This window comes from Miniopterus schreibersii, assembly GCF_964146895.1.
Source record: "Miniopterus schreibersii genome assembly, chromosome: 9".
Lineage (NCBI taxonomy): Eukaryota > Metazoa > Chordata > Mammalia > Chiroptera > Miniopteridae > Miniopterus > Miniopterus schreibersii.
The window spans coordinates 79,687,078-79,709,951 of NC_138118.1; the positions used below are offsets into that span (position 1 = coordinate 79,687,078).

The following is a 22,874-nucleotide window of genomic DNA, read 5'->3' on the forward strand; positions in this document are numbered from 1 at the left end:
TCCAGTCCCCTAAGTCCCCGCCCTCTCATCTGGACTGTGGCTCCAGTCCCCTAAGTCCCCGCCCTTTCATCTGGACTGTGGCTCCAGTCTCCTAAATCCCCACCCTTTCATCTGGATTGTGGCTCCAGTCCCCTAAGTCCCCACCCTTTCATCCGGATTGTGGCTCCAGTCCCCTAAGTCCCCGCCCTCTCATCTGGACTGTGGCTCCAGTCCCCTAAGTCCCCGCCCTTTCATCTGGACTGTGGCTCCAGTCTCCTAAATCCCCACCCTTTCATCTGGATTGTGGCTCCAGTCCCCTAAGTCCCCACCCTTTCATCCGGATTGTGGCTCCAGTCCCCTAAGTCCCCGCCCTCTCATCTGGACTGTGGCTCCAGTCCCCTAAGTCCCCGCCCCTTCATCTGGATTGTGGCTCCAGTCTCCTAAATCCCCGCCCCTTCATCTGGATTGTGGCTCCAGTCTCCTAAATCCCCGCCCTTTCATCCGGATTGTGGCTCCAGTCTCCTAAATCCCCACCCTTTCATCTGGACTGTGGCTCCAGTCTCCTAAATCCCCACCCTTTCATCTGGACTGTGGCTCCAGTCTCCTAAGTCCCCGCCCTTTCATCTGGACTGTGGCTCAAGTCTCCTAAATCCCCGCCCCTTCATCTGGATTGTGGCTCCAGTCTCCTAAGTCCCCACCCTTTCATCTGGACTGTGGCTCCAGTCTCCTAAATCCCCGCCCTTTCATCCGGATTGTGGCTCCAGTCTCCTAAATCCCCGCCCCTTCATCTGGACTGTGGCTCCAGTCTCCTAAATCCCCACCCTTTCATCTGGATTGTGGCTCCAGTCCCCTAAGTCCCCACCCTTTCATCCGGATTGTGGCTCCAGTCCCCTAAGTCCCCGCCCTCTCATCTGGACTGTGGCTCCAGTCCCCTAAGTCCCCGCCCTTTCATCTGGATTGTGGCTCCAGTCTCCTAAATCCCCGCCCTCTCATCCGGATTGTGGCTCCAGTCTCCTAAATCCCCGCCCCTTCATCTGGACTGTGGCTCCAGTCTCCCAAGTCCCCGCCGCGGTTCCACCCCTGCCCGCTTCACCTGACCCTCGGAACCCGGCGGCCAGTGTGATCCTGCTGCGGAGCCAGATGGCTTCCTTCTCACCTGTGATGTCCCCTCCTCCATCCCCTCTCCCCTCCTCTCCTGTCCTTTGTCCCCCCTGGACACCCTGGCCTCCCTGACACCCCCAACCCCGCCAAGCGCTGCCTGGCCTCAGGCCTGCCCCAGCTGGGGTTTCGGGCTGGGCATGCTCTCCCCACATGCCCAGGAGACCAGTTCCTTCATTCAGAACTCAATCCAAATGCCGCTTCTCAGCGAGGCTTTACCTGGCCATGTAATTTAAAATTCCACTCCTTCCTCTGATTTCTTATCCCCCTTTTCTGCTTCATTTTTCCCTTAACACTTAACATTATCCAATTCATTTATTTTGCTGATTTGTCTTATTGTCTCTATCCCTAGAATAAAATTTCTACAAGTGCAATGATTTTTGTGTGTTCACTGCTATATTTCCAGCGTTTAGAATAGTGCCTGGCACACAGTAGGTACTAGACAAATTATTTGTAAGTTAATGAGTAAGTAGAGAATAGAAAGTATGCATTTTCAATGATAATTCAGAGAAAATAGCATGATATAAAATGGGTATGGAGATAAAGAAAAACTCTTCAGGTTAAAGCACGTGATACAGTAATGAGCAATGAATCCTTTGCATTCATAAGAGCAGTTATCCCTGCAACATACATCCTAAGGAAAAGGGCTGCAAGTGAACCTTACATACCAAGCTCCCTTAGCTTCCTTATATATCTAAAACTCTAAAACCCACTTTCCAACTTTGCTACAAATGCATGTTACTCCTGCAAATTTCTAGTTTTCTGTTTCTCAAAAAAACAAAGACTCCTAAAAGATTTTTCCCGGTCATATGTAAACAATTTACTCTGAATGCTTTTACTAAAGCATACTTAATCAGATTGTCCATTTTCATTATATTTTGAAGAAACCAAGATGTGTTGTTTTATCCATTCCACTTATTTAGATACAAGGCACTGGGATTTGTACTTTTAGAGTACATAAAGACACAATACTTCTCAAGAACCTTACTGACTAGTAGGGAAGGCTTTATACGCATACTACACACACCTTAGAAAATGATATGGTGTGGTGATTGCGGGTGGGGTGGGGTGGGGGGAGGTGCAAGAGGATGTAGGGGAAATAAATGGTGGTGGAGAAAAAAGAAAAAAAAGTGATGTGCACTAAAGGGATACTTCCCTCTTCAACATTTCATTAAACTCAAGAATTCCAACAGCAAACAGTTTGATGCCCCTATAGTTAGACCACCTAGAATATTATTTCATTCTTTACTTTCAAAATTATTTTAATCTAAATCTTTACGTATAAGTATTATATAAAGCTGCATATCTATTTAATCAAAGTATTTTAAAAAAATTATCTTTATTAACCAAAGCATTTTTAAAATATATTCTTCCTGTACTATTAGGCACTGAAGTGCTCTTGCTAACAAATTTGAGAATACAAAGGGTTTATCTAATTTCTCACAAAACCAGTACTGTGATCAGCTGCTCTGGCCGTCCCCGCCCATGCAGCTATTCACCCTCATCAATCTCTGTTCGTTACTGCCCGGTGCTGTGCCTGCTTAGTGTTCCCATTGGCACAGCCTCTGCAGCTGCCCACTTGGCTGCTTTTGAGTCAGCATTGTCTTTGCATATCCGCCAGACAATGAACAATTCCATCTCGCTGAGAAACTTCCATCTTTCTACCTGTTTCTATATAAGCTGTCAACATCAATTCAAGAGAACTGATGTGATTATCCAGTTTCAAAGCACTGATTGCAAAATAAAGTTAAAAATGTATTAAAACTGACTTTAATAAGTTATGTTTATCTTTAAAGATGCACCTTCTCCCCTCTTTAAAGTTTTACTAAAATTTCCCAAGAATAGCCAAGAGCAGCAGTGTAGTTATCCTAGTGTGACACTGTACTTCCCTTTTAAGCTCTGTTTTATGCGCCCTACCAACATTACATTGTGGATTATTTTTACTTCTGAATATCTTTAATGATGATTTCTGTTCAACTTAAATACAAAAATATAGGAAAGAGGGTATTTTACTAGACATGTTATCCCTTCATGTGTGGTGGGACATTTATGCTATGAGTAAAGAGCTTGAAGTTTTCTTATTTCATCAGTAACTTTTGATCAGTAACGTGTTGATCAGTATATTCCATGTACATGCTACATGCAAACTGTTCATAGTTGGTGGAGTTTGGGTCCAAACATCTCTGTAGTGAGAGAGGATTTTTTTTTTTAAGAAAAAGATCAACAGTCTCCTTTTGAAAGACTTATAATACATCCGATCATTTACCATGAACGGGGGAGTGGGTGACAAAGAGCAGGAGAGCATGAAGGGGAAGGGGACGTGGAGGCTGGAGAAGGCTGCTAAGAAGTATTGCTAGTGCCAGTGGAGGGACAAACAGCTATGAGACTTCACTTTTGACAGCAAAAGTTCATTTTGTTGAGAACAGATCAAGCATATATTAGGCTGGAAACTGAGAAAAAGTTTCACTTCTTAAGAAGTTAGTAACAAAAAAATTAGAACATTAAAATAAAAATTTCAGATGAGAATTTAAAAGAATGGGGGGTGGGGAGCCACTTGAAGAAAAGACTTTCTTTCCTGTTCTATTGGAATCCCTTTATAACGGTCTATGTTACTGGAAATACATGAATTGAGGAAAGTCCATCTGTAGCCTGCTGTTATAAAGGAACAGAGCAACTGTAGCGGCAACACCCCAGATTCTAACCAGCATCAACAGAAGCCTTGGGGCAAGCTGGAAACAATGTTCCTTCACTTAGTCTTAGAGAAAAACCCAGGGAATAGCTGGTTTCATGGCTTTTTTGTGTGTGTTTTTGTTACTCCTCATTGGAGGATATTTTTTCCATTGCTTTTCAGAGAGTGGAAGGGATGGGGAGAGACACAGAGAGAGAAACATCGACATGAGAGAGACACATCGATTGACCGGGGCTGGGATCGAGCGGGCAGCCTAGGTATGTGCATGCCTTTGACCTGACCTTGACCAGAATTGAACCCATGACCCTTCAGACCGTAGGCTGACCCTCTAACCACTGAGCCAAAACCGGCTAGGGTAGTTTCATGGCTTTAAAAAAAAAATTTGTCGGTGAAGCTTGAGAGCTTTCAGGATGCCTGTCCTGAGAATGGAATGTTTTCAGTATGTCTTTTTCAGGAGCATGAAAAGCATTAAGTGAAAAGAATGCTTTGTGAAACCACCTTCGCCTTTGCACTTCAATAAAGATGGTCCAAACAGCACAAAAATCCTGGCAAACACTGGTCTTTAAAAACAGGACATTTTGTTTCAAGTGACTGAGGGAGGACAGATATTTTTTACATAGTCAAAAATATTGCCCATCTTAATCATCTTTGGAAGAAAAGATGCGCATCAATTACTCCACAGATATTTATGAAGTCCCTACTATGTGTAAGACAGAAAGATGATGAAAAAGACATGACCCTGCCCTCAGAAGTTACCAGTAGTGCACACACACCTACGTAAACATGGTGTATGACACAAACCATTCCTTGAGCACATGCATCAGGGATGCTCCAGTGAGTAAACCAGATCGTCTTCTTGGAACTTATGTTACAGTGGGAGAAACAACCTGAAATCTACTTAACAAACAACATACTTTCAGATACAGACAGGTGCTATGAAGAACAGTAAAGCAGGGAAGTATGTGGGTGGTGACGTGGATAAGGGGGGGTGTCAGAAAATGCCTCTTTGAGGAAGTAACTTTTGAGCTGAGAGTTGAAGAATACAAGTCAGCCATATGGAATTTGGGGGCACAACCATTCTAGGTACAGGGAATTGCAATGGCAAAAGCCCTGAGATGGGAATGACCTTGACATGATCCTGGGGCTACATAAAGGTCAGCATGGTTGGAGTCCAGTGAGCTGGGAAAAGTGATAGAAGAAAGATCTCAGAGGCAGGCAGGGGTTGGGGAAAGGAGTTTAGATCTTATTCTAAGTGTAATCAGAAGCCACTGGTGGATTTTAAAGAGGGCAGTGACATAATACGGTTTATTTTATTTATTTTAAATATTGAATTGACTGCTGTGAGAATAATGCATAAGAGGACAGAGTGGAAGCAGGGAAACCAGATAGGAGACTCTTGCAGTGGCCAGGTGAGAGTGATGATGGCTGAGAGAAATGGGAGCTGTGAGAGGGGGCGAAGTAGAAGATATCTGCAGGATATATCTGCAGGCAGTTGATCAGTAGGTTGGGTATGTGGATAGAGGAGGAGAGGAAGAAAGAATCTGACATGACCCCTAGGCTTCTGGCTTGAGCAACTGGGTGGCTAGCGGTGCCATTTATGGAAGTGGGGACTGGAGAACAGGCTTGGTGGGGAAATTTTATTTTGAATCTGTTAGGTTCAATATACCAGTCAAGAGTACAGGTCAAGATTTCAAATAGGTGGTTGGATATTAGGGTTTGGAGTTTAGGGAAGAGATCATGTAAAGAAATATATCTGGGAGCCATCAGTATATGGATGATACTTTAAGTCAAGAGGACTGAAGAGATCACCTAGGGAGTGTGTGTAGGTAGACAAGAGTAGGATCTGGAGCTTTAGCCATTTAGTGGTGGAGCACAGGAAGAGTAGCCAACAAAGTTTTAAACACACACACAGAGCAATGTATACATAACTATATAACTATGTGTGTGTGGGGGGGGTTGGGTGGGGGGAAAGAGTTGATGTCATGAACACCAAAATTTGGAAGGGTCAATGAGAGAGGAGAAAACCATGGTCTAGGAGTAGTAAGGAGAAGAACTTTTTTATTTTTGTCGAAGCAGCTCCTATTCCATCTCCCAGCTCCAAAAATTCGTTCAATATGTTGCCCACAGATAGGGGGTGTATCAGATGTTAAACTCATAAGAACAGATACCTATGCTTGATCTTAGCCAGAAGGATGAGAAGTGATAATTAGGAAAAGCTTTTGAAGTTTTGGAAGATAAAGAAGTTCACAGCAGACATCAACCGAGTACAATAAACCTTCTTCTTATGTCAAACTTAAGGAGAAGATTTTATATTTGATGTTCAAGAAAGAGAATTTGATGTTTAAGGAACATTTGCTTCTGCTATTTTGCAATACTTAAGAGCTACTTTAACATGGGATCACTAAAAATTTAAAGATAGGATCTGTGAATATAGCTTTGAGAAAACTAGATATGGAAAAGTAAAATTATCAATAAGTACATAAAAGATTTCTTCCTTTTTATGAAATGATTTACTGTGGTCCTTTAAATATAAATTCTCCAATACCCTTATTAACCACTTGAGAAAATAAAAAAGAAGTTAAGCTGTATACATTTTGAGAGTAATCTATTGAATAAAGGAAATATGCCTGTAGTTGCATTTTTTTTTGAAACAATACAATATGGTCACAATCTGTTTTCCCTCACTTTGAAATATGAAACTTTATATGTTCACAATCTGTTTTCCCTCACTTTGAAATATGAAACTTTAATTCATTGATTAAATTAAAAAAGAAAAAAAGTCTCATGCGAAGGACCAATAAAATGTAATGCTAAATACCATTAATAGCAGAGGTTATAACAAAAAAAAATGTCCTTTTCAGTAGCATGTCTATAACATCCTTTGATGGCTCCTAGTTCTTCATTATAATAAATGTAAAAGAAGTGGCCCTTCAGCCAGATAACCTGAAGTCCAGGACTTGGCTTTGCTCTTTCTTGCCACAACCTTATGTTTAGATCTTGGCCTTTTCATTCTCTGCGAAAATAAGAAAATTTATGGCATTGAATAAAATGAGAATGTGTGAATGCATTCTGAAAAATTTACTGTAAATATATACCATTTGGAGCATCCTTATTGAAGTAAAGTCTTTGGAATTTTGTTTTTCAGCCCTCTATCAATGTTGTCTGTGAAAGACATGATTACTATTTCCTTTGTTGAAGAGGTAGGATCAAACTCTCATTTACTAGGGCGGCCTTTAATCTCCAGTTATCTCTGCTTCACAGCCTGGACTCTATTATTATAAAGTTAATGTAATAATCTGAGGTCTTTGATTTAAATAGTGTTAATATTCTGAAAGTCATCAAAAGTGTCTTCCCTTATTATTTAAATAAAAAACCCACAAGCTCCCAAGTAATTTAGGTAAAGACCACAGGATAGCCTAACTGCTAATAATCATGTAAATATAGAATACATTTATTTTCTTTCCTAACTTAATAGTTAATTTTTTTTTAAAGAAAGTAATTCCAAGAGAAAAACATGGTTGCTATTTATTTATTACTTTAGATATAGCTCAAGGGGACACTTATGTCAGTATTGTATTTTTGGTGATCAAAATAAATAAGTTAACTGAAATGTAAAGAGTATAAACAGTCTAGGATTTGAAGTCAGGCAGATGTGGTTAAAATTATATGGTGATGGTCTTAGGCCCATCATTTAGCCTCTTTATATCTCAATTTCCCTATCTCTAATATGGGAATAATAGTTACCTTACATTCAGTTCTCCAACAAATATCTATTGAACTCATGTGCCCAGAAAATGCTGGGTTACAGCTATAAACAAGACAAGTTCCTGCCATTCCATAGCTTACACTCTCGTAGGAGAGGTAAATAATAAACAAAAATATATAACTAAAATAATTCCATATAAGTGGTAAATGCAGTGAAGACAATAAATCAGAGGAACAGGATGAAAAGTGACTGGGGGCAGAGAGAAGGGGTGTGGCCACTGGGTCAGGGAAGTCTTCCTTGTGGAGGTAGCGATTTCAAGCTTAGACCCAACTAATGAGGAGACAGACATGGGTAGATCTAGAGAAGCAGTATCAGACAGTGAAAGTTTTTGAGGCAGGAAAGAACTTAACATTTTTTAATGACCAGAAAAAAGGCCTATGGAGCTGAAGATTGGTGGGGAAAAAAGGGGGGAGGGTATTATGATATTCAGATGACATTAGGATATTAGGAGAAGTAGGTAGGCAGGGTCCAGATCACATGGGGCTTTGTAGATACAATAAAGAATTTGGATAGTATTCTAATTACAATGGAAGACATAAACTGGCTCTTAAACAAGAAACTGACACAGCATAATTTACATTTTAAAGATCCCTCATAGTTCACAGGTTTGCAATGATCAGTTATGTCCCTTTACACCAGTAATAAGTAGTTTAAAAATATAACTGAAAAGATACCATTTATAAAAACAAAAACAACAAAAATAATAATAGGAATAAATGAGAGTTTAAAGATCTTGATGGAACTACTCTATAAACATTTTTGGAAGATATGAAGTAGGCCTAAATTAGTGAAGATATACCACGTTCATGAATGCAAAGGCTTGATATCACAAAGATGTCAATTTTCTCCAAATTATGTGATAAATTCAGTAAAATTTCAATTAAAAAAATCTCAAGAGGATTTTTTTTTCCTTTATGGAGATTGACAGTCTGATTCTATAGGAAAAAAACAGGGGGAAAAATAATTTGTCCTACCATTTATCAAGTCTTTAATTACGATAGTTCTATATTGGGAGAGGAATAGATAATAGGCAAGGAGAACAGAATAAAGAGCCCACAATAGAAAAGCTGATATGTTACAAAAACGCCATTACAGGTCAGTGGGGAAAAGACAGACAATTAAATACTACTAAAACAAAATCAATCCAGATAATTTAAAGACAAAACCATAAAAAACCCTCATATTTTAAAATATTTAGAAGAAAATAAGAGAACATCTTTATGACCTTAGGGTAGGGAAGGATTTTTTTAAGACATTAAAAGCTCAAACCTTAAAGGGAAAAAAATACATTGAATCACATTAATATTAAACATTTCTGTACATCCAAAGACATCCTAAAGTGCAAAGACAAAGGAAAAGATATTTGCAAGCCAAAAAATCAAATGGTTATTTTCCTGGAAAATAGTAAACCACAAAAAGTTTACAAATCAGTAAGAAAAAGACAGATAACTCATGGGATCTTGGAGAAGAAAAATTGGAAGTGAATGAAATGTCCATTAATAGGATAATGGGTAGATAAATTATAAGTACACCCATACAATAGTATATAGCAGTAAAAAGGAATGAAATGCAGCTGGAGCTATTAATGAGGATGAATCTCATAGAAAGAATATTGAGCAAAAAAAACTGCAGAAAGATATGTACAATGAAAATAAAATTTATGTAAAGCTCCATATTGTTATGGGTATGTATATAGATATACTTATAGTACATACATGATAAGCATGAAAAACAGGATAGTTTCACTCCTGGGGAGTGGAAAGCGAATAGTATTAAGGAAGGACACACAGGAGACTTCAATTATGAGGCTATATATTTTATAAGCTAGGTGTTGGGTACATGATTATTTTATTTGCTACGTTTTTTGTAAACTGGAAATATTTTATAACAATATTAAAAGGGAAAAAGTAATTCTAGCTTATAAACTGAAGAATGAGCTACCACAGGGTAAGAATGGAGGTAAGGAGACATGACAAGATGCAACAGCAGTATCCCTGAAGAGTGGAATGGAGTATTTAGCATAGTTCCTGGCACAGTAGGTATTTAACAAATTGTAGCTATTGTTGTGGTGGTTGCTATCATCATCATCATCATCATCATCATCATCATCATCAGGGTAAAGACCAAAGACACAGGGGAACTGTGAGGAAAGAGAAACTAAGTGTTTCAAGTAGCTATGTTGTCCTAGGTGCTTTACTTACTTACCTTTTAGTCTTATCTAGAATCTAGTTATAAAGAATCTAAGGCTCACAGAAGCCAAAGCCAAAAGGCTTGAGGCTACATACATTTCTAATGACTCATTTTTCAATGTTGTTTAAAACATACACTCTCTCCCGCCAATATACACACTGCTTCCCTGTCTAGCATTTGAAAAAAAAAAATTCAAGCATCTTTTCTCTTTGGTTCATAAATAGCATATTTTGAGTTAAATTGATTAGTTCGATACACCAAACACTCAGTGCCTTATTACTTATTACAGGATACTTCTGGATCTCTCCTAATTTTTCACTTGATCGTCCTAACAACTCTGAGGAAGGGCAGTTGATCATTCCTGTTTTACACATGAGTCAACTAAAATCCAAAGAGGCTAAATCAAAGGTTCCTAACCCATGTGACCATGGACTTTATGAATCCCTATGTTAAACAGTGTATGACTGAATGGGCATTTTTCTAGGGAGAGGGTTAACTTTAATTGTAATGTCAAAGGAGTTCATGACTCCCCTAGTAGGTTTCAGAAACAACAGGTTAAACGATTTGCCTAAAAGGGTCCTGGTGCAGCAAAGACCCCAAGCAATTTCTCCCTACCTCACACTCAGAATTCTTTTCATTACAACTTACAGCATCAAATTTCCAGTTACAGATACTGGTGAAATACTTTTTGGAATGTTTGCTGACTGCTGAGGTGCAAATGTTATGAAATATACTGAGACATCTTACCCGGGAGTCTGCTCAGCTGTTGGGCAGTCACTCTAGTCTATGAGGGTGTTATTTTTCAAATGAACAAGTCGAGAGCTGTTGTCTTACAAGCCCTAGCGCAGACCTGCTAAGAAAGGAATCTGATAAGGTGGCTGTGTAACGTAATTAAAATAGAATAATCATGAGACGGGGCTTGGTCTAGCGGTGGGGAGAGGACCCTGAGCTGAGAGTGGGATTTTCATTTCTCCTGGGCCGGCTACCTAATGTCTCAGGCTCTCCTCTCTCCCAGATGTAAAAGGAAGGACTGAAGCGGATCGCTTCTCAGGGTCCTTCCAACTCTACCCTTGCTGCAGTTGGATAGGATTTAAAGTAGGAAGCGCCAACGGGAGTTTGGGGTAGAGACTCTTTCCAAAGTCGGTTCATGTCAGCCTTATTTTCCCAATGAGAGAGGCCTCCAGCGGCCAAGGTGGGTTACCGGTCATGAGCCCCAACTGTCCCGGCGACCCACCAGACCTGCCGGCCCCCTTTGGGTGACGAAAAGGCGGGCGGAGAGCGTGCCCTGGGAGGCCCCAAGGTCCAGGGGGTTTCACGGGGCCAAGGGCTCTCAACCCCACACGTAGGAATGCAGGAAGGTTCCGCCCCAGCCGGGCGACCAGCTCGAACCGGGTGGGGAGTGCGCGCGTTGAGGGTGGGGCTGGGGCCCCCAGGCGGCTTCTGCGCCGGCCGCGCCGCTCCTCCCGCGGACCCCCGGCTACAGGACGGGGCCGCGCGGAGGCGGCAGCAGCGCCTGGGAACCACTGGGCTCGGCGAGGCCACGTGACCCAGCTCGGGGGCGGGGAGAGCCGCGCCCCGCCCCGCCCCGCACGCAAGCGCGCGGCTGCCGGCGCTGAAATTTAAATTTGAACGGCTGCCGGAGTCCGAGTCCGACTCGAGGCTGCGGGGAGAGGAGAGCAGGTTGGGAAGAGTCCCCCGCCCCGGACTCCTTGCTTCCTCCAGGTGACACACTTGAACGGGACTCACTTCTTTTCTTTTTCTGAATCTGAACCACCGTCTCCGTCGTCTCGCAATCGACACGGGAAGCCCGAGGCGATGGACCCGTTTACGGAGGTGAGAAAACCTGCGGGCGCAGCCGGGCTCGACCCTCCTCGGCCCCCACCTTCCCTTCCCACCTTCAGTCAGCGTCGGGGACCACCCGGCCGAGCGCGCGTGCGCGCGCGTGCGCAGAGCGTGCGTGCGGGGTCTCGCGGGGGCCGCCGGGAGGGGCCGCGGCGCGCCGGGCTGTGCGGCTCGTCCGCTCTTTCCCGCAGATGCGGTTGTGGGAGGAGAGTTTAGGGGGTGTCCCAGAGGTGGCGGAGAACGTCAGGTTGCCCGGTGGTGATGGTGATGCCCCGTGGAGTGGAGCCCTGGCCCGCCGAGTGAGGGTGGGGTCCGACGGGCCGGTCCCGCGCGGAGCGTCGGGCGGAGTCGGGCGCCGGGGTGACTCACGGTTGCGTGTGCAACCGCCGCTGGAAGCGAGTGGAAGTGATTTGCGGGATTCGAGCGGCCCGCAGAGGAGCTGCGGATGCGTTTCAGGATGGTGTTCACGCAGTGACAGCGAAGCGTTGAAGTGGCCGGTGCCCGAGACCACCGGTCCCTGTGACTCAGCAGCTCCTCCGGGTCCCGTCGCTCAGCTGACGGGGGGAAGCTTCATCCCCGGGTTAGCGCGTGAATGGAAAGGGGAAGTGCTGGCCCAATTCTGCACAAACCAAAGTTATTAGCCCACGACTTAAAAAACCAGAGTAAGGAAATAAACCTTTTTGTGTGTGTGTGTTGGTGGATGACATTACAGCAGCGTTCCACTCGTCTCTCGTCCTCTGGACGTTGAATGCGGATTAAGTACATTCTTCCCTTGGGGTGGTTTCTCCAGCTTCGACTTCTTGTTGAGGGTGCTCGGATCAGCAGTTTCGTGTTGCCAGTTGTCCACTCCCCCCCCCCCCCCTTTCTTAAGGTTGAGCAAGTTTCAAACTGTTACTTTTTGAGGTTTTGCAAAGTGGACCTAAAAATGTCTCCAAGCTAGATTAAAAAGTTTAAATGCTATGGAGAGTAGTAATACTTTTTTTTCTTTTTTTTGAAATGCAGTTACAGTTCCATAAGTGTAAGGTAATTAAAAGTTTCAGCAGTTAGAGTTTACTTGTTTTCAAACACAACAGTATTTTTGTATCAAATTCTCAATCTTGGGAGAAATCACAATTTCTTTACCTTTTAAAGATTCACAACACATTTTTGTAATAGCTTTAAAGAATAGGGCAGGCAGTCGTTTGCCATATCTTTCACGTTGCTAACGTGGGATAGGATTCCTTAAAACATTAGTCCAGTGTGTTCTGAATATTTTATTTATTCTAAGTAACAGGGACAAAGCATTTTGAAAGCTGGCTGAAATCTCTACTTCATTTTACATAAAAATGTCATTCTGAAGCAGTACAAATCTCAGTTGAAAGGAACTTTATTTGAAAGAAACCCTCATTTTACAGAGTGCTCAGAAATGTGTATTGTTTAGTATGTATGGTTTGTATTATGAAGAGTTAGGTCCGTTGCAGTTGGAATAAACGGCTTTGACAGCTTTTCCTTAATTGGCAGTGACTGAACTCTTTGAATTGGTTCCAGCAGTAGGTGCTTCCTTACAGCATTCATAACATTTTTGCACAGTGAAAGGACCTGGCACAGTTCCTTGTCTGAGGAGGACTGAAAGTCCGTTGAAATGACTTTCTCAACCAGCGTTCTTATCAGAAACATAGAACATGGGAGATTGAGAGACGGTTTTCTCAATTTCCCCATGGCCTCCTACAAGCATAGCAGAGCTTTTAATTCATTACATTGATGTCAGGGAACCAGGGCTTAATTCTCTAGGTAACTTGGGTTGAGAAAGGCTACTGCCGTCCTAAACTCTTTTCTGTGGTTCTCCCTGCTGCCACTGGGGCTTTCTGGCACACACTTCTCCCTGCCTCTTCTGCTGGCAGACATTGATTTAACCTCTTGCCCACACACTGTTCTCCCTTCTTCAGAGAGGTCGCCTTTCACAGAGCTCATTTCACGTGCATTTACCTCCTGAGCATGTTTCCTACCGGAATGTGAGCTTCATGAGCAGGCCTGTACTTTCCTGTTTAGAGAGGTTTCCCTAACCTCAAGCACACCCAGTAACATGCTGCTGAATTAATATAGGAGAAAGCCACTTGGTGTTATTATTTTAAAATTAAATAATTACAACAGTAGCTGTTAGAACATTTTAGCAATTTTTTTTAATTGTAGAAAATTTCAAATTGCTCATTTGTAATGACTGCGCATGCATCCATCACCCAGCAACACAAGGGCATTGCACCCCCCCTAATCCTTCCCACTGAATTATTTGAAAGCAAAGCCTAGAGATCATATAATTTCATACATAAGTCTATCATTAGATGCAAGGACTCTAAAAAGAAAAACATCATGTCGTTATCACATCTAAACAACTAACAACAGTTCCTTAATATCAAGTATTCTGTCAATGTTCAGATTTCTCTAAGCATCTCATGCTTTTGCAGTTCGTTTGAATCAGGATCTAGACAGGGTCTAGAAATGACCCCATCTTGATTCATGGGCAGACAAGCAGTTTAAGCAGATAGCACTAAAACAGTTATGTTGATGATATGAAGTTAGTTCTCTGACAATAAGTTCTTAAAAAGAGCAATTGGATTTTGTCAAAAGATAGTTTATAGCAAAGTGTTTAAGAACCCAGACTCTGGAGCCTGAGTTTGAATTCTGCCTTGCCTCTTCTTAGCTATGTGACCTATGGCTTTCATCTCTAAAACAGTAGTAAAAACAGAACCTACCAAAGGAGGTTGTTTTTTATTTTTTGCTCATCTACTTTATTTTTAATCTTGAATTTTTGGATCCAGAGTAGACAATAGAACAGTTGTGTAAGTTAGAATGGCAAAACCACATTCTTTTGTTGTGACCCATTGCTCCTAGTAACTGAAGATACACTGACTCACAAGTATTCTAACTGACTGGAATGGAATGTGGGCATGTCCATGAGTGAATATAAGTAGGCTAGTTTTATCTGGGGAGGGATATAGTTTAACAATATCGCTTTTGAGTTTGTGGAGGACTTTTATTTAAAGGGGGAGGGTTTTGTAGGCACTTGGTTCATAAATCACCATTTCAATGACAGTGCATTTTGACTTAGTGTCACTTCTTTCAAAGAACTTAATTTTTTAAAATATTTTTTTTTAATTTAGTTGATTTTATTTTATTTTTAAAACTTGATTCCCGCCCAGTTGGGCGTGGCTCTGCGGTTGAGCGCTGACCTAGGATCCAGGTGATTGGGGTTCGAGTCCCAGTCAGGGCACATGCCTGGGTTGCAGGCTTGATCAGTGACTCTCTCATCATTGATGTTTCTATCTCTCTCTCTCTCTCTCTCTCTCTCTCTCTCTCTCTCTCTCTCTCTCCCCCCCCCTTTCCTCTCTCTGAAATCAATAAAGATACATTAAAAAAAAAAATTGATTCCAGAGGAGAAGGGGGAGAGAGAAACCTCCATCGCTGCCTCCCACATGCCCCCTACTGGGGATCGAGCCCACAAGCCTGGGCATGTGCCCTGACGTGGAATCGAACCCATTACCTCTCTGTGCATGGGAGGACGCTCCAACCAAGTGAGCCACACTGGCCAGAGCTCAATGAACTTTAAGGTAGAAATCATCCTAAAGAGGGGAGAGAGTTGGCATTCTTCCCAGCTCAGCTTGTGCTTTTGCATACTCTGAGGAATTTTTAAAAATTGTTATTCTGTTTTAATTAAGGAATTAAAAAGGTCATTTGGAGTTTAATTTCATAGTCTGCTAAGTACTGTATCTGTCATAGGGCAGGACATAAACTCCAGCTGAGACTCTGCACCCCTCCTTCAGTTGTGTGCATTCGGAAGAGAACGCATTGTTTTACAGGTCTTGTGTTTGCTTTTCCACACCAATTCAAATAGGCACTTCAGTGTTCAGGGCAAGGAAAGAGTATTCATAACTTTATGGAACGACTCAGATTTCAACATAAAACTTTTATATTGATATTTACTTAAATAAAACATTAAGATTGTTTAGTTTTTCTTTTTCCCTCTTAGGAAGTGTCCTGTTTTCAGAGGACTAATATGTCAGTTATCTCTTGCTGTTTAATGCCACCCTAAATCTTAGTGGTTGTATTAGTTTTGCTGCTGTAACAAATTACCACAAACTTGGTGGCTCAAAATATTTTCCATAGGTCAGAAGTCTGATGGATTTTATTGGGTGAAAATCGGGGTGTCAGCAGGATTGTGTTCCTTCTGGAGGCTCTAGGGGAGAACATATTTTCTCGCCTTTTCCAGCTTCCAGAGACCACCTGCGCTTCTGGGTGGTCTTCTCAGCCACCAATCACATTACTCTGACCTCTCTTTCCACTGCCATGTCTTCTCTGATGCTGACTTTCCTGCCTCTTTCTTTCCCCTTATAAGAGCCATTGTGATTACATTGGTCCAGATAACCCACTATGATCTCTCTATCTCAATATTCTTAACTTAATTCTTTTTGCCATATAACATTCATAGGTTCAAGGCATTAGGATGTGAACATCTTTGGGGACCATTGTTCTGTTCACCTATCTTAGAGCTTAAAACAACCACCACGCTACTTTTCATGATCTGGTGGGTCAGCAATTTGTGTTAGGTTCACATGAGCTGTGCTTCTTTTGGTCTCCCCAGGGGTCATGCATGGAGCCTGTGTGATGTGGCAGATGATGTCAGCTCAGCCGGCGTGTCTAGCGGGCTTACCCTGGGCTTCTTCACGGAGAGGCAGTGTTCCAAGGGAGGGGGAGTAGAAACTGCAAGACCTCTCGAGGCCTGGGAAGTCACACAGGGTCACTTCTGCCACATTTTATTGGTCAAAGTAAATCACAAGGCCAGCGCAGTTCAGGGGTGTGGAAGTAGATTCTACCTTTTGATGGGAACAATAAAAAGTGTGGCTATTTAAAATCTCATACAGTTAACTGTACCCATGTTTTATTTCCTCCTTAATGTTCATGTTATATCTGTGGTGATCTTGACATTGGGCTGCTCATTTAGTGGATCTTGACTTAAAATTACTTCAGATTTCACTTTGGAAATGTATGTAACTGTTATCCTGCATGGCAATTGGTGATTTTATTTATTTATTTTAAAAATATATCTTTATTGATTTTAGAGAGAGGAAAGGAGAGAGAGAGAGAGAGAAACATCAATGATGAGAGTCATTGATTGAGCCCAGAACCCGGGCATGTGCCCTGACCAGGAATCGAACCCCGATCGCCTGGATCCCAGGTCGACACTCAACCACTGAGCCATGCCTGGCTGGGTGCAATTGGTGATTTTAGAAGTTACCTGAAGTTCTGTGAGCCTTTGACTAAACTGTGTTTTAAATGTCATGTAGAAACTGCTCGAACGAACCCGTGCCAGGCGAGAAAATCTCCAGAGGAAGATGGCTGAGAGGCCCATAGCAGCTCCGAGGTCTGTGACTCCTGCCAAGCGAGCCAGAGAGCCGCTTGCAGAAGCAAGTAACCAGCAGCCCCTGCCTGGGGGAGAAGGTAAGGCTGTGAGGTAATTAAAGGAGAGAAGCCCCAAACATTTCATTGGGTGTGCACAAGAATCAGTCTTTGGGAGACCAATGTGGCAGTCCGCGGGGGAAAGGTCAGCCTTCTCTTTCTCTTTCAAGATTATTTTCTACGTTAGGACTAAACCTCCTGGGCTATAGCAGAGTTTCTTTTAACAAATAGTTCAAGTTAATTGGTTGAACTTTATTATCCTCTAACCAAAACGATTCTCAAAAAGAGAATCATTACTGAGGCTTTTTATCGTCTGTCTGCTGAACCAACTCCCTAGGGCTAGGCCCAGAGTATGGGTTGTTATTATATAGGACTGGTGAAATTAGACACACATAAACACTCCGAAACCTGTCTTATTCTTTCCTAAGTCCTGGCATCCCCAGCTGGCTGCCTTAGTCTTTTCCTAGAGTGTGGAATAGTCTGGAGATAATCCTTAGTGTAACTTTAAAATACAGGCAGAAAAAGTATTACAGAGATGAGGGCTGGGGGCTGGCTTGCAGTTATTTTAGAAACCAACTATAGAATGATCATTTATTTTTGTAAATTTATTTTGAAGGAAGGTAGGGAAATACATTTCATATACATGGTATTAGGCCAGGAAAATAGAGGCCTGGTCCCAGTCCAGGATCTTCTGTTTCCACTGTGACTTGGGTTTATACAGTCAAATAGTGAGCACTCTGTGCTTGAAAATCAGTGGTTAAAACTACATTTTGATGCTTAAATGATAAGTTGCCTGGCCGGGCATGGCTCAGTGGTTGAGCGTCGACCTAGGATCCAGGTGATCGGGGTTCGATTCCCCGTCAGGGCACATGCCCGGGTTGCGGGCTCGATCAATGACTCTCATCATTGATGTTTCTATCTCTCTCTCTCCCTCTCCTTTCCTCTCTCTGAAATCAATAAAGATATATTTTTTTAAAAAAAGATAAGTTAATGGAAAGTAAATGAATTACAGAACATTAGAAAATTTCATGATGTATATTTAATTAGATGGATGTTGATAAGGGCCTCTCACTAATACAACTTTGGTCACTGCCAGAACAAGAATACTTGGTTAGACAACTGATGAAACTGACCTCTTATGAAATTTACATTCTGAGTTTTTAAAAATACTAATTTTCTAGGGGATGCATTAAAACTTATTCCTGAATTGCAATAATATGCCTTATGTTTGCTCCTTTTTATTTTAGGACTTTAAATTTTACTTTATGGGTGTTCATGGAAGTTTAAAATGTGAAATGTTGTTAAACACTTGTGCTGATGTATTTGTTTGGTATTGACTAGATAATTCAGTCACTCTTTTGGTTCCCTGCTCTTTCCTAATCCTCAAGGTCAGGTGCCCTCCTACCCTTGCTTATTATTGTCCATGAAGGATTGTTTTAAAAACAGAAAGTCTCATTTCTCCTCTTAGTACAGCTGGGTCACTGTAGGCAGGTAGCTAAATTTCTCCAGGCCTGATTTTTCTTATCTAAATATGAGGTGATCGGGCTGTGTGATCTTTAGCAGCCCCTGGCACATTTGCTTATTCTGTGTGTGCACTTTTAATTTCCTGTTGTCTTAAACTGTATAAAATATTGTGCATATATCTTGAGACTGTAGCTTGAACTTATTTTCATTCAGGTTTTTTAAATCATAAATTACAGTTTTTTAAAAAAGAAATCTCTCATATTTGATTTTCAAGTTCCTGAAATAAAGTAGAATTTTTACATATTTCTTTTTAAGTAAAATGATTTAAAGGATTAGAGAAACATGGTGCTTTATTAATTTGTTAAGTACCTATGGCAAGTTGCTGTGAGAAAGTATGGAATTTTAAATTTCTTCCCCTTTTTATCTAGAGAAATCTTGTACAAAGCCATCACCATCCAAAAAACGCTGTTCTGACAACACTGAAGTAGAAGTTTCCAACTCGGAAAATGAACAACCGGTTGAGTCAGCTTCTGCCAAACCTTGTTCTCCGAGTCCTGTGTCCCCTCAGGCGCAGCCACAGGCACCTGCTCCGGCCAGTGATCCCCTGCCCGCCAACCGGGCATCGCTATTGGGCCTGCAAAGAGCACCGAACTCAAGACCAGAAGTGACTGCAGCCTCCTCTGTTAAAACGCGAATGCAAAGGCTGGCAGCCCAGCGGCGCCACTGGGACAGTAACGATGCGACAGGTACGAATGATAGCATTGGTATGGCCCTTAAATCTCTGTCAGTAGGAGTCACCCTAGTATGCTGAGAATTGTATTTATCAGTTAACAGATGAAGATAAATGCTTTTGCTTTATCTCTGTCCTAGTGTCGTCACTTGCACGTGGTTTGTATATCAGCAGTGTACTTACCAGGTGGTGGCTCTCACCGCAGTAGATGAGGAGGAGGTCCTTAGACTCTTGGCATTATTAGCATTGCTGACCTTCAGCTCTAGATCCAAGAAGTTCTGTTTCATGGATGAATTGAGGAAACTTGAATGACTATGGTATGCAGTGCTGTTGAATAGGGGAGGGAGAAAACCTCAGAGAAACATTTATCGAGCACCCACAAAGCATGTCAGCCTGCTAAGGTGCTGGAAACAGATGGAGCGACCTGGGCGTTGCCTTTCCCAGGCCTGTCCTCAGATAGGGAGCCGGAGAGCAGGTCAGCAGTCACACAGCAGGTTATTGTTCTGTGATAGGTTTTATTTATCTCCTAATTTGTTAGGAAAAAGCCTTGAGGTGACTTACAAAAATACCTCTGTTACAGAACAAGCAAAGTAAGATCAGGGTGAAGAGAGGGGAAAACGAAGTGAAGGGTGAGGTTAGGTTACTGAGCACAGGCACAAGTCCTCCTCACTTGCTAGAAAGGGTTCTGAGTTTACTAGTAGCCAGTGGAAGGAGGGGAAAACCATCAGCTACATGACTAGTGTTTATAAGATAAAAGCAGAAACCATCATTGGCACTGAGACCCGAGAGAACTTTCTTCCTGGTGTCGTCAAAGATGGCCTTGTGCAGGCTGGTTACTCACGAGAGGCAGATGGTCCAGCCCCGAGCTCACACCAGTGACAGCAGTTACAGAGTGAGCCCACAGAGTGCAGGTGGACAGCGGGGACTCTCTCAAGGAAGTGCTCCTCGGCATGGCTTTCAGAGCCTGGCTCCTGTGAATCAGTCACCAGACCATTGGATTGGAATCTCAGGAGTGCAGTGGAGCCTGGGGAGTGCTTTTGCCTTTTCTTTAAGCTGCAAGTGATTCTGATGCATAGCCAGAACTGAGACCAAGTGATCTGAAGAAGTGGATGGACTGCATGTACTTTGGGCAGTTTTCCATAAATATTAGTTCTTTCAATAGAAGTTTTGATAAGTGTTGCACAACAAAGTATTTAAGAGTACCCTTTCTGGCAGCGATGATAAACTCAAGAGCAGACACTGGGTAAAGTGCCGGGCATCCTAAGTATCTTTTTGCTCTAAGAGTATAGCACTTAATTCTCATAATGATTTTATGAGATCCATCCATTTTTATCCTGTTACGGAAGAAGAAACTGGGTGCAGAGTGGCTAAGGAAGCTGCCCACGGCCAGCAGCTAAAATTCAGTACCGTAGCCACTAACCATATGTGGTTTTAAAATCTGAATTAATTAAAATGAAATGAAATTAGGCTTCTTAGTTGCTCTAGCCACATTTCGGGTACTCAGGTGGTCACTGTATTGGACAGCACGGATCGAACATCTCCAACGTCACAGAAAGTTCTCTTATACAACACTGGTCTAATTTATTTTTAAAATAAAAGTTCCTGTGGAATACATAATCTTAAATTGTTCAGTGTTGTAACAGCATGAATTCTAAAAATATAACTTTGAATGTATGGTATCTTATAGCATTCACAATCCATCAAAGAATTGGAAAAAAATAGGCATGAGAAAGTTTTGATTTTCTTTTTTAATTTGGATTAACTGTCATCTGATTTGAAAAGATATTGTCAGATTTAAGCAGCTTGGTATCCTCATGCATATGAGAGCTTTTAACTAGTTCTTAAACCTGTTAACCTCATTTAAAAATTCTGAATGCCCAGCTGGTGTGGCTCAGTGGTTGAGCATCGGCCTGTGGTCCCAGAGGTCATGGTTTGATTCCTAGTCAGGGCACAGGCCCGGGTTGCGGGCTCCATCATCCTTAGTAGGGGGCGCAGGAGACAGCCGATCAATGACTCTCATCATTGATGTTTCTCTCTCCCTGTCCCTTCCTCTTTCTGGAATCGATAAAGACATACTAAAAATAAAAATTCTGACCAGAGTGATCGTGGTATTTACACATACTTGCATCTCTTGAGCGTGGGTGCTAATTCTTTTTTGGAAAACATTTTCAGATGATACCCCTGAAAGCTCCCTCATCTCAGCAGTGCCAGCGGAGGACAAGGCTCCCTCCCCCACCAAACCAGCGGAAGCCTCAGCAACTCCGGTTGGGAGAAGGGGCCGTCTGGCCAACCTTGCTGCAACTATTTGCTCCTGGGAAGATGATGTCAGTCACTCATCTGCAAAGCAGAACAGTGCCCAGGGACAGCCTGGTACCACTTGTTTATCCAAAGCTTCCTCTGCAAGCGGAGCATCTGCTCACATCAATAGCAGCAGTGTTACGCAGGAAGCTACATGCGGCTCCCAGAGGGATGGCAATGCCCCTTTGAGCAAGGCCCTGGCCTCGAGAGCTGAGGGCACATCCTTGACCAAGGTCGTAGTTTCCAGCCCTGCGGTAAGTACATACAATTTAAATACAAAAATCTTTTTCTTCTGTTATGAGTGAGAATGTACATTTATGTGTAGGTATGTGTTTTTATAACATATCCACAGTTTATGCGTATTTTTAGAATATTGGTTTCATAGAAAGTGAAAGTCATGAATTTGGTACCTCTGTCCCAAGGTAAATGATATGTTAACAACTAGTGCAATTCCAAAGTGTGTAACATGAAATGATGGAGCCTCTTCATCATCAGGGGGGACACTGAAATGGCTCTCTGCTAGAATGCTTGTGCATGTGGGTACATGTAAGATAGCAGGGATTCCCGAAAACTGGTAGCTATAGTTACCAGGGGGCAGTAGTCAGCGGTGGGCACTGTACTTCCACTGTAAGTCCTTTTGGAAGGTTCTCTTGTGCATGTACTACCTCCACAGTTTAAAACAAAAATCTTAACTAAAAAAGAAAATGTTGTGTTCCTGAGCATCGTCTTTAAGTAGAGAGCTGGGTTTTGGAATTAGATCTGCACACAGTTCCAGCCCTATCACATAATTGGAAGTGTGGCCTTGGACAAATTACTTCATCTTACAGAGCCTAGATAGGGTCCTGGGGAAGGTGGAGTGAAATAAAGTGCATAGAGCACTTAGCATGGTGCTTGGCATGTAGCAAGTACCTAATTTATTATAATTAGTTACGAAGCACATGATACAATTTTTAAAAACAATATATATTTTTATTGATTTATTGATTTTAGAGAGAGAGGAAGGGAGAGAGAGAGAGAGAAACATTAATTGGTTGCCTCCCAACCTGCAACCCAGGCATGTGTCATGATCTGCAATCGAACTGGCAGTCTTTCAGTGCACCAGACTACACTCAGCCAACTGACCCACACTGGCCAGGGCTATGATACTATTTTGTTAAAATAATACTGCTGTAATTAAAATACAAAAAAACATGTAATTTGGCTTAACATAGTTAAAATTTATAAATGTACTAGTATGATACTATGAAAGAAATTTTTTTAAAAAAATAGTGATTCTATCCCTCATTCTAAATTACCCATCAACATATTGTGCAGACAAAACTATGTAG

At 42.2% G+C, this 22,874-nt stretch overlaps 1 protein-coding gene across 8 annotated transcripts in view; it reads left to right on the forward strand.

Annotated features, from left to right (window-relative positions):
* Positions 1 to 22,874, forward strand: part of ANLN (anillin, actin binding protein) — a 77,603-nt gene that overhangs the window by 31,513 nt on the left and 23,216 nt on the right. For 3 of the 8 annotated variants that reach the window (XR_013999510.1, XM_081146719.1, XM_081146721.1), the window contains exons 1-4: positions 11,436 to 11,615; positions 16,943 to 17,096; positions 18,947 to 19,264; positions 21,421 to 21,800. Coding sequence is in view for 5 of the 8 variants with exons in the window: in XM_081146719.1 (XP_081002845.1) it covers positions 11,598 to 11,615; positions 16,943 to 17,096; positions 18,947 to 19,264; positions 21,421 to 21,800 (870 nt within the window). In the remaining 3 variants the exon portion in view is untranslated. Of the gene's footprint in view, positions 1 to 11,381; positions 11,616 to 11,756; positions 12,287 to 16,942; positions 17,097 to 18,946; positions 19,265 to 21,420; positions 21,801 to 22,874 lie in introns of those variants that run through there. The other 5 variants (XM_081146718.1, XM_081146720.1, XR_013999509.1 and 2 more) reach the window with 4 other exon arrangements.